The following is an 11,446-nucleotide window of genomic DNA, read 5'->3' on the forward strand; positions in this document are numbered from 1 at the left end:
AGGCGCTATACAAATACGGAGCATTTACATGTGATCAGACCCACCTACTGTGATCACATTTTAATTCAAACATTGATAAATTCTGATTGGTGCACAGAAATGTGTGACTTTACCTTTTTCCAACTGAACCCCCGCCCACTTAAGATCATCAAGAACACATTTATAGTATAGTAAATGTGAAAAAAAAAAAAAAAACTGTGGTAACTTTGATGTGTAATGAATGTGTTGATGTAGGATCCCATCACTGGCAGTAAAAAGCTGATTAACTTCATACATTATTTTTGTGTTTTGTAGCACAATAAGGTATACAAACATTGGCAAGTAACAGTACTCATGATACAAAGTTATGTGTATTTGGTTTGTGTATTTTCACAGGGATCCCATCAGTGTGTAAGCAGGTGGTCAGTGTGGAGACCACCAGAGATATCGAGTGGGCCACCTACACCTGCCCTCTGGGCTTCCAAGTCTTCGGTAAGTGAAGGCTCCTCACGTCTCCCTCTTCAGCTGTGTGTTTGTGTTTTAATGTCCATTCAATAGACGTCTCCACTGCCCTCCGCTCCTCAGGCTTGTGGCCCGACGGCTCAGACGGCACTGACATCAACGCTGTCTGCAGGACCAATGATAAGAGCCTCCTAGTTACTGGAGACGACTTTGGGAAGGTCCATCTATTCTCATACCCCTGTTCACAGTTCAGGGTAAGATACTGTGTACTGCCACAATATACATCTTATCACTGTAACAAGGTGATTAAGCTCTTGTAAAAGGCAAAAGGATGTCAAAGATAGTTTTTTACTTTTTCTTTTCAGGCTCCCAGCCATGTTTATGGCGGCCACAGCAGTCACGTAACCAATGTAAACTTCCTGCATGACGATAGCTACCTGGTGTCGACAGGAGGGAAGGACATGAGCGTGATGCAGTGGAGGATAGTCTGAGGGAGCCGACACAGACAGATACTCACGGTTTCTTACTGCTGCTGGAGCAAACTGAACTGAACTGCACCAAACGTAACCGAACCAAACTTAAATTAACTCAGATGCTTAAAAAAAAAGGCGGATCCGCCTGAACTGAAGTGAATTGACAGAAGAGGAACCAGAGGTTTCCTCCCTGATCTGTTCTCACATCCCAAAAGAGATGAACTGTTTGGAGGTGTAATGTGAGGTTGCTTGAAATACAAAAAATCTTGAATATTTCTAATTTTTCTTTACTCACACTACATGTAAAAAGAATCTCCTCTCTCTCACGTACTGTAGCCTACCCACCAATGATACAAACTCAAACGGATCAAATCCACCTAAACAGAACCAAAGGCTCTGACTTTCTGACTGCATATGTACAGTTTGGCTTTCACTGTTCTTGTTTTGTGCACAGATGATAAACTGAAGAGGTTTATTTCGCTGCCTGTCAGAATCGTTCCACTGAATATTGTCTCGCTGGAGAAGAGCATTGGAACAAAAACTGTGTACGGAAAGAAAGAACGTAATGATTTTTTAAATTGTTAAACTTTCTTTTATTTGGTATTTAACAACTCAGGAAAGCACTAGTGAAGCAGGACTCTTTGCTGTTATTAACATTGACTTATCAGAGAAAAGCCCTAAACACATCTCACTAAAACATGCAGAGAAGCATCAAGCACGGTTAATATCAGATTAAGCTGTTGTCCAATCATTGTTGATTTATTTGCATTGACTAATAGTGTATGAAAATGACATATACAGTCTAGGCAAATGCTAATTAAATGCAGCAAGGACAATACTGTCGATGTCAGAAACTGTGATCATTTGGGGGAATCATTTTAAGGCGATGAAAAATTACATTATCTGGATTCAGAGTTAGGATTTAAACCATTTTCCACAACATTATCTTAACATGTTTTTGTGCTTCCTGGTCTTAAAAAAGGCTCCTTTTCTATTTTTTATTTATAATGAGTCAACTCTCTCACTGACAAATTAAGTTCCTTTGAGTTTTTCCTACAATAAATCCCTGTCTATTCCCAAATGTGTAAATATACAGAAAGGCTTGAAACAGATATGAGCAAAATGAGTTGTTATATCTGTCCTTTGCCTCGAGATTCAAGGAAAATGAAAATCAAGCATGTGTTGGGTTTTTTCAGTGATGATGATGACTTTTCAAATCTATATCTATCTGCATTTTATTGCACCGGGATCGGTTTAGGAAGGATAAGTGTGAGACCATTACACTGTAACTGTTTATGTCTGACATGCTCCTCAGTCACTGATGAGATATTGAACAGAACTGAACTTTCCTGAGGTGATTTTTTTTTACTATAATGCACTGCTTCAGCCTGATAAATATAACAACAGGTCTCCAAGGTGGGTTAAATCCTGGAATTGGTTAAAGACACTTGAAATTGAGAGGTGAAACATCTTCAAGGATCTTCAACCAAGTCCAGTTGCCGCTGATTTTAACCCACCTTAGAGAACTATGACCTGGATAACTGAGAATCTTCAAGGACATACAGCAGGTCTATTTACCTGCACAATGGAAGAAGCAAATCACAATTTAGCACTTACTGGAGCTTTTCTTGAACCAATAATGTCTGCTTTCAGCCTTGCAAGCTGTGTCCTGTCCATACACCCACTGTGCGGTGTGTAGCACGTCACACTTGTCATCTTATGGTTATTACACATGTTCACGAATAAACAAGATGTCTTTGATTGAGGAATCAGCAGATTTTAGTATGACCATGAACTGCCACTTATACGAGGCATACTGGTATTATTTTGAATTTCTACTGGTTGATTGTTGGCGCTGTCTTATCAGGAAAACTACTGAATCTCCAGCAGTGATATAAAGTCACCACTCTACAGAGTGAATGTAACATGATTTGTCTTACCACTAAACTCTTGGGGCTACAGAATACCATTGAACATTTAACATTTGTCTGAAAGTAAATGCAACATGAAATTCCTATGAGGCTGTGTCTTATGTCCACTTTATGAAATTTGTTTTTATCTTCTTTATTTTGAGAGCATGATCCAGCAAAAGCCAGTGTTATGTGTAAATATAATGCACTTTTATACTCTTGACTCTTTTTAAAAATGAGCATAAAGCATACTAACATAAAAATTATTTAATGGGCATGTTAAAGATACTACAGCAGAGGACCAAACTTAAAACGTCTACAGACCACCATTATAGGCATACTGGTAAGCTCGGGGTGGGGTAGGTAGGTGGTGTTAGTTGGCTGCATGTGTGCGTCTTCGCCGCAGGTGGGCAGCGTTGAGCCGGTCTGCCCCCCCACCTCTCCCTTCGAAAAGCAGTATTAGCATTTTCCCCGAAATCTCTCCACCTCACCAAAACGCTCCGAATGGGAAGAAAATATGGCATGAGGGAGGCGGAGGCTGACGACCACCATTCACCGTCTTCTACCGAGTACAAACCCCGGCAGAACATGGACTTAAGGATAGGCGGCAGCGCGCGTGGAGAGCAGAGACAACGGAGCACAAAGCGGATGGGAGAAAACGCTTAGCGTTTCTGCAACACGACTCATCATCAGCCTGTAATATCGCAACAGACGCACAAGGGACGCAAGGTGGGAGCTGATTAAAGCCTCCCAGACTGTGTATACAGAAAAAATAAGCGGACTTTTGGTCCTATTCGTCAGCCTCATCAGTGCCATCATCTCGGGCTGAATAAAAGACCAGAATGAGGTAAGCGGCGGCCAGCACCATGCGCTCTGTTTGACGCGTCATGACAGATGCGCAACGACTCTCAGCCCTCTGCCCCCGGCTTAAATCTGTATTTTATCTTATAATACATCAGCCAGTAATGTAGTGAAGAATCTTAGACATCCTATGGCTCATTTTCCTCCTTGTAGAGACAGCGTTATGAGCATCCAGGGGCCCACCCACCGGGCCTCAGCTCCATATAGGCGTCCTTTACAATTCGCTCTACAGCCGTAATACACTGGGCGAATCATTCATATCAGTTCCCAATGTATTAGCCTTCTATTGTCACGGCCGGACCCACCCAGTGTTTTGGGTGCAGGTTTTAGACCAGGCTAATGTTGTCATGGAAACAACAGCATCATGTATTTCTCCACATAAGGCCTACATGGCACCGGGTGAAACTAAAACGCTATGTTACGTTGAACATGGCCAGTGACCGTGTCTGCGGGGGGGCATACAACCATAGCAGCAGGAGGAGGGTGTTTATTCTGGTGGTTGCCAGGCAGGTTTACAGACCCCCACCCCTCCTCCTGACACAGACACACACACACCTATATAAGCCTACTATGACGGATCCACTCAGCATATAGCAAATGTGTCTTATGTTAAAATCCCCATACTTTATCCGAGCCTATGTAAGGCATGTTGAGCCTTTCCTTGCTAAATGTTGGTATGCAAATCCCAAATCTTCTCCAGTCTCTGTTTTCTGTTCTATTTATGAAACATTCCTTTTAGATCCCCCCCCCCCCCCCCCTTGTTGCCTTTAGTTTGACTCCTCCATGTTCCCATAGCCTGCACCATTCTGTTTTATGGCTTCAGATTTACTCTGACAGCTCTCCTCAGATACAGTGCACCGTCTCTGCTTTAACTGTAGCTACCGGTGTTTGTCTGCATGTGTGAGTGTGATGGTCTGGGTGTGTTACTCCCTTCACAGAGGAAAAGCAGACAAAGAGAGAGAGAGAAAGGGATTATGAGAAGATGTGGTATAAAAAGAGAACGCCATATCTCACATCCGGATATCTTATCTGAAGTACCTACTACTGTTTTTTACTACAGCCAAGTAATTCACCTGTCTCCTGTAAGCTCACACAACTCAAAGCCAGTAGCGCACTGTTTTGCTCTCAGACAGTAAACATGTAAGATTCATATCTTCCAGTCCAGTTAGACAAACACGCCGTTTCCTCCTCTCTGTAAAACTGTGCTGCCCATGTCCCATCCTGTGTGTTTGTTTTTGCCAGAGGCAGATCTGTTCTTTGACTCAAGCCCAGAAGGGAAGTCTTAAATCTCCACAAAGCAACAACAAGGTGGCTGGTTTTTCTTTTTGCAGAGAAAAGCAAAAAGAAGATTTAATTCAATGAGATCATTTGTTCAGCATCACTGATTCTATTGCTTCATTTATGTAATGGTGCACATGCATTTATGTCTAACCATGTCTATGCACATGCTCATTAGAGAGTGTGTGTGTATGTGTGTTTGCACATATGTGGGTGTAGCTGAGTTATTTTTAGTCCTCTAACAGTAGTTGTTTTATTATGCAATGGTTCCCTTTCTGTTCTCCTTATGAGACTAGCTGCTGTCGTGTGTGTGTGTGTGTGTGTGTGTGTGTGTGTGTGTATGTGTGTGTGTGTGTGTGTGTGTGTGTGTGTGTGTGTGTGTGTGTGTGAGAGAGAGAGAGAGAGAGAGAGAATCAGCATGGGTTTTGAGAGAAATGGTGAAAGAGGGCAAAAAGCGAGCCATCCGTCCTTTACTATTATCGCAGGATGATTTCTGAAGCGCTTGTTTTGGTGACTCATCGCAGGAAAGGTAGAACGAGCGAGTGCAGCCAGTGGAAAGTAAAACGCTGAGTTATGCATCTTACTGCAGGCTGCTGCTGCCCTCCGAGCTAATCAGAGAGCAGCTCCATGTGAGCCAGTGTCGCCACATACAGCCACAACATTCACAACACTGACATTCTCCAGTTTCATTAACAGGGATAATGTCTTTTAGAGAAAGCAGTTACAAGCAAGGGACAGGAAATTGAAATAAATCATTGTTACAGTATTTTGTTTTTCAACACTAGTGCAGATACATCCATCCATCCATCCATCGTCAACCGCTTATCCTGAGTACAGGGTCGCGGGGGGCTGGAGCCAATCCCAGCTGACTTTGGGCGAAAGGCGGGGTACACCCTGAACAGATCGCCAGTCCATCGCAGGGCCACTAGCGCAGATGTGATACCTGAATTTTTTTTTTTTGAGAAATACGTGTTTTTCTATAAGAATCAATTTTATTTAACAAAAGAAGCCTAAGTTCTATATGAAATTATGTCTAAACACAATTAATAAAATAGTCTAAAATCTGAAACTTTCTGATCAAACAATATGTAAATCAGGATTAGCCATTATTATTATTATAATCTCACCAGACATTAAATGCTAGCTTTTGGTACTTTACACCTTGCAATATTGAAGGACACATTTTGGTCAGGAAAAAAAGGTAATGAGGTTCAATACTCAGTGCTTAGAAAAGGTGAGTCATATTATCTGGTTAGAGCCAATTTAGGTCCATTTGTCAGGTTTAAGAATATATAAGAATAACTTGACAAGCACTGGATGGATTGCTGTCAAATTCTGTAGACATTCGCAGTCTCCAGAGGATGAATTGCACTGACTTTGATGATCCCCAGACTGTTTTTTTCTAATGCCAACATGAGGTTGACGCGTGTGGTTTTCGAGTGAATTGTCTCAGTTGTCTCAGTTTTGGGAAAACAGTTTGAGCCCTGAGTCTCTTTTTAGGCTGTGCCCTGTGTACACTTGTTAACATGTACAGTAGACACATAAACAAGTAAATATATGACTTAAAACAAACAAAACCAAGATGTACAATTCAAGGAAAGCAATTGCATTCAACATCATAACATTTCTAAATTGGATAAGTGACACCAGAGTGTTTAACTTGAGTTTGTTTCATAAATATGGAGCGAAAGAGCTGAAAGCATCGCTGGAGTCTCTAAAGTAATCCACGTCTGTAATCTTGTGTTTATATTTATTACTCTCGTGGAAATGAGGGAGAATATGTAGGGAAGTAGTTTTAAAAAAAAGTGCTTTATAAATAAGAAAAAGAGCATGTTGCTCACGCCTCACAGAGAGAGAGGGCTCCACAATACCACAGCACCAAACTGACAGATTTGTGCCTGATTATATCGAGGGGGATTAATAAAGTAATTAATAAATCCCCCCACGGGGGGTTAATAAAGTTATATCTTATCTTATCTTAGGTCCATCCCACATTAACGGTATAAAATACAGTGATGTGTTCTATAACTATCACCGGTGATAAGCCTGTTCGCACTATGGTTAATAGCATCCAGTAGTTTTAATGTGGTAGCTGAAGCATGCATAAAGAAAATATCCCAAGTCTAAGACTGACATAAAAGTAGCCTGAACATTTTTTTCTCTGTTTGCTGATGTCCGACAGGCCCTGTTTCTATACAGGAAGCCTAACTTGATTTTTAACTTTTTTCCCAATTTGTTGAATTTGTTGTGCTTTTAAAGAAAGCCTAACATCTAACCCTATTCCAATGTATTTATATGCAGAGACCTGTTCAATTTTGCTACCATCCATGGTGGTAATTTGGAACAGACAGTCTTAAGGGATCTTCTTATTTTTCATGTAGCACCTCTATCAGTTCAAAATGTTGATTGGTCCGATACTTTGGTTTATGACCAAGTAACCTACAAAACTAACGACTGCCCCCTCAGCCTCAGCTGTACTTTGTGTTTAGTGCTAAGCAGCAAATGTTAGCATGCTAACAATCAATAAATCAATCCATTTTTATTTAAAGTGCAGAAACACCACGCTGCAAGGTTCCAGTGCACTTTTCAAAAAAGTATACATAGGACAAACATACTGCAAGCAAATAAAATAATACATTATAAAGGAAAGAACCATATTACAAAAATCAATGGTAAAAGGATGTTGAGAAAGTAATGGACCTGATTAGTTTTAGAGTATGTAAGTAGTAGGTATGTAGGAGACAAACATACATAAAGCAAGAAAATAAAAATGAAAAAAAGAAGATAAAGCAAGCACATTTAAAAACATGAATCAAAAGGATGTTAAAAGGTGCTGAACCCTAGGGTAGGCTGTAGTGACGTGAATACAGGTAGGTTTTCAATCTTGATTTAAACATATCCACTGAACGTGCTTCTTTAACGTATAATGGAAGGCCATTCCAGAGATAATGGGCACGGTAGGTAAATGCTCTGAAGTCAGCTGATTTTATGTTAAACGAAGGAATGACCAGGAGACCAGCATTGAGAGAGCAAAGAGGGCCTGCCGGTGTATATTGTGTAATTAGCTCAGATAGGTAAGATGGTGCAAGTCCATGCAAGGCCTTATGAGTTAAGGCTTGCCATAGAATGGGTGTTTTAGTAGCACAGCTAGGAAGACCAGAGACGCTAAACTAAAGGCTCATGCAGACTACACGACTTTCAGCCTCAGCCGATGGCCGTGCTGTTCACACTACACAACTTGTGACGGGAGTCACAAGATGGTGGTATGGATAGTAAACATTATTTCTGCTAAACATCAGCATGTTAGCATTGTCATTGTCACAGAGCTTCTCTCGTGTCTTTAGACTGTTACCCTATTTAAAGGAAATAGGGACAATTAACAGACCTTAAATGGGCCAAATTTTCTGCAGGTGCAGTGGGCAAAAAACTACAATATTCCAAGGGGAAATCAAGCCAACACATGCCAAGCACAGATACTGCATCAATAAATACAGACAACAATCACATTAATCAGATGCTTGACAAATAGCCTACTGCTAAGTGACACTCTCCTTTTTGTAGCGATAAATCAGCAGGGATTTAGTTTCTTTTGTCCACCTCCTGTAGGTGTCAGCAGTAGTTGATCAGTGAAGTATACTGCATTGTACACAACTTTATAGGTGATGTGACCAATTCATGGTTATAACCTACATAGGGAAGCGGTGACAATAGGTCACAAGCAGATGTTGCTTTGTTTGTCTGCAAAGTAAATACAGGTCTCTCTCATTCTCCTGTCATTTTCTGATCTGTACTTATGTACCATATTCTAAACAATACAGTAAACAACACAAACCATTACACATATACCCTTTGAACTGTAATCTGGTCACATGTCCCATATGTCATACACAACCTTCGTGTTACTGGCGATTTAATGATGAATCATGTGTCCTTTTGTCTTGATGGAGGTCAAACAGGCTGTCTCAGATGACCCCAATACGAATTGTGAAACGCATTTACAGCTAAGCAAGGCATTTATTCATTTTTCTCTCAGGCTTTTGATCCTACAACTGGCAGTTTTAACACTGTAGTTTACGTTCTGTATTTCTTCCCTTGTAAACATTTACATAACATACATTAGCTTCTGCAGCTTTACCAGCCACTAGTTATGGATGCATATATTCCTGTGGCCTATTTCATACAAAGCCCTGTTTTGGAAAAGGAGATTTGCTTGTATTTCACTGACCTTCCAGGCTCTATCTTAGACCTGGAGTCTGTTGCATGTTTCTTACTATTTTCTAAACCCACAAAGCCTCCTAATCTATCAGTGGACTAGATTGCTCTTTGTTTGTTTACCACATCTCACCTCGCTGTGGCAAAGAAGCTTAATGCTCTAAGTTTGCATCAGCCAGATGGACCACCGGTTGAGGACGAATTCTGATAAAGCCACAAAGAAACCACGAATGTTACTTGAATATAAAACTAATCATTACATCTGTTCATGCAGCGCACTTCATTTTGAGCCTTAATACTGGGTCCTTTTTATGAAAGCCGAGCTGAACGAATTAACTGGTAGCTGCTGTGTGTTTTCCGTAGTTAATTGGTGATTAGGGTTTATGGCTTTTAAAATTCAGTTACAGTAGAATCTATTTAAAGCTACACTCTACATTTTCTGAACTTTACACGCTGTAGAAAGGCGGGTTGCAAAGGCACTCCGGTTTCCTATATAGGCTAACATATAATTTCCATCCAGTGGAAATGACTCCTTGGAGGTTGAAAGACGGCACTCCAATCCTCGGAGCGGAGAGAGGTGACTGGTCTGCGCTGGTCACATGATCTTTTCTCTCTCTCTCTTGCATTCCCTTACTCTGTTGCAACGCTCCTCATCTCTCTCACTCACTCCTTCCCTCCCACTCTCCCCGTGTCTCAGTCTTATGTCTGCTCTGTTGGCGTGGGGGATTTCTAATAAGCGCTTTCAGATGATGTGAAGAAGGGAAGGGTTGAGTTTGCTTCAGCGTCAGACAGAATGTGTACCACTCTCTCCTCTCAGCCTGATACTTCCCCCGCTCCTCCATAATCTCCTCCTTCATACCTCCCTTTCATCCTTTGCTTGAGGACTGGACAGTCTTCTTCAGCGACATGTATTCCCTGGACGATTTTGGGTAAGACGGCACGACTCCTCATCATCACCTCTTTCTCTGTCTCTTGCAGTTTTTCTGTCCTTTTGGAGTAGCGTAAGTAAAAAGCTAAATTGGCTTTGGAGTGTGTGGTAATGATTCTTCTCTCTCTAGTGGTTCTGTTTAAAGCCTGGCTCAGCTTTCAGACCGCAGAATCTGTTTGGTTCTTTAAACAGCATTTGTATTTGTTTGGGTTGTTTGCCTGCGAAAAAACGCATTTCTTTGTGTATCAACCTCAATTTCCTTCCAGCTCTACATGCTTTTAAAAAATGCATTTGGCTTGAGTTGGAGAGAAATCAAGGAAAAATTGGAAGAGGAAAATCTCCTCTAGGAGTTGCTGACTTTCTCTCCTCTGTCTCCTTTTTATTTTCCACCCCTCTGTCTGTGTTTTCTTTGGAGCCAGCTGTTAGCAGAGACGCCTGATTGGTTACCCTTTAGCATGTCTTTCATTGGTTCAGTCTTTTTCCTGGGAAGAAGAAGGGTGTTTCTCGCTCTCTGTCAGTGTGTCAGCTCAGCTGCTCCCTGTCGTTCACAGGATGGATCCCATCTGACTTGTTGCTTGTGTGAGAAAGAAACACAGGAAGAAAGGGATAGAGAGCGCTAATCTCTGAATGGCTGAACGAGTGGGACTATCAAAAGCCAGATGATACAAGGATTGAGGGGTTTGTGTATAATATGGCCTTGGCAGATTACAGCGGGATGTGGTGATTTGTTGAAGCTCAAATACAGATGTGGAGCCGAGTGGGGCAGAGGAGATAACCATCAGAGGTTTACACTTCACCGCATGCACTCTAGTAATCTTACTGTAAAGTACAGTACATCAGAAGGAAAACCTCTCTGCCTCTCTTTCACAGTATGTTCATTATTTATGAGGTACTGCTCACACTGGCGTGGTCAGTCAGATTATAATGTTGCAAAATGTAACAAAAAAGACTTAAATTAGATATCACAGTGTCATTATAACAGTGTTCCAAATCCATTCAACGTTTTCAGAAAACATGACCTTAAAGCTGCCACTAGCAGTTTTCTGAAAAACTAACTTTGCTCAGCTCTTCATCTAAAGCATCCTGTTTTCCTGTCATTTTTTCCCATTTAAGTTGTCAGTTTCTTGCCCCTCTCCTCCTGTCATCCTCCAGATATTTCAGATGACAAATCCACCAGTAAAAGTACAATATCCCGTTAATGACATGGGATACAAAGAAACAACAAGCCTTTGGGATTATATAATAACAGGGAAATCACAGGATTGTATCAAATATGGACAGTCTTATATTCGTTCTGTGATTTTGTATCCCCTGTATCCATCTGTGTCTCCCACAAAGTATTG

The 11,446-nt window shown here is 41.2% G+C and overlaps 1 protein-coding gene across 4 annotated transcripts in view; it reads left to right on the forward strand.

Annotated features, from left to right (window-relative positions):
- eml1 (EMAP like 1) overlaps positions 1 to 2,929 on the forward strand; it is a 56,805-nt gene extending 53,876 nt beyond the window's left edge. For all 4 annotated transcript variants that reach the window (XM_046062003.1, XM_046062000.1, XM_046062001.1 and 1 more), the window contains 3 exons: positions 376 to 471; positions 565 to 695; positions 807 to 2,929. In XM_046062003.1, the coding sequence (XP_045917959.1) occupies positions 376 to 471; positions 565 to 695; positions 807 to 932 (353 nt within the window). In that variant the 3' untranslated portion in view covers positions 933 to 2,929. The remainder of the gene's footprint in view (positions 1 to 375; positions 472 to 564; positions 696 to 806) is intronic.
- Positions 2,930 to 11,446: the final 8,517 nt, after the last annotated feature.

Source organism: Micropterus dolomieu, linkage group LG11 (assembly GCF_021292245.1).
Source record: "Micropterus dolomieu isolate WLL.071019.BEF.003 ecotype Adirondacks linkage group LG11, ASM2129224v1, whole genome shotgun sequence".
Classification (NCBI taxonomy): domain Eukaryota; kingdom Metazoa; phylum Chordata; class Actinopteri; order Centrarchiformes; family Centrarchidae; genus Micropterus; species Micropterus dolomieu.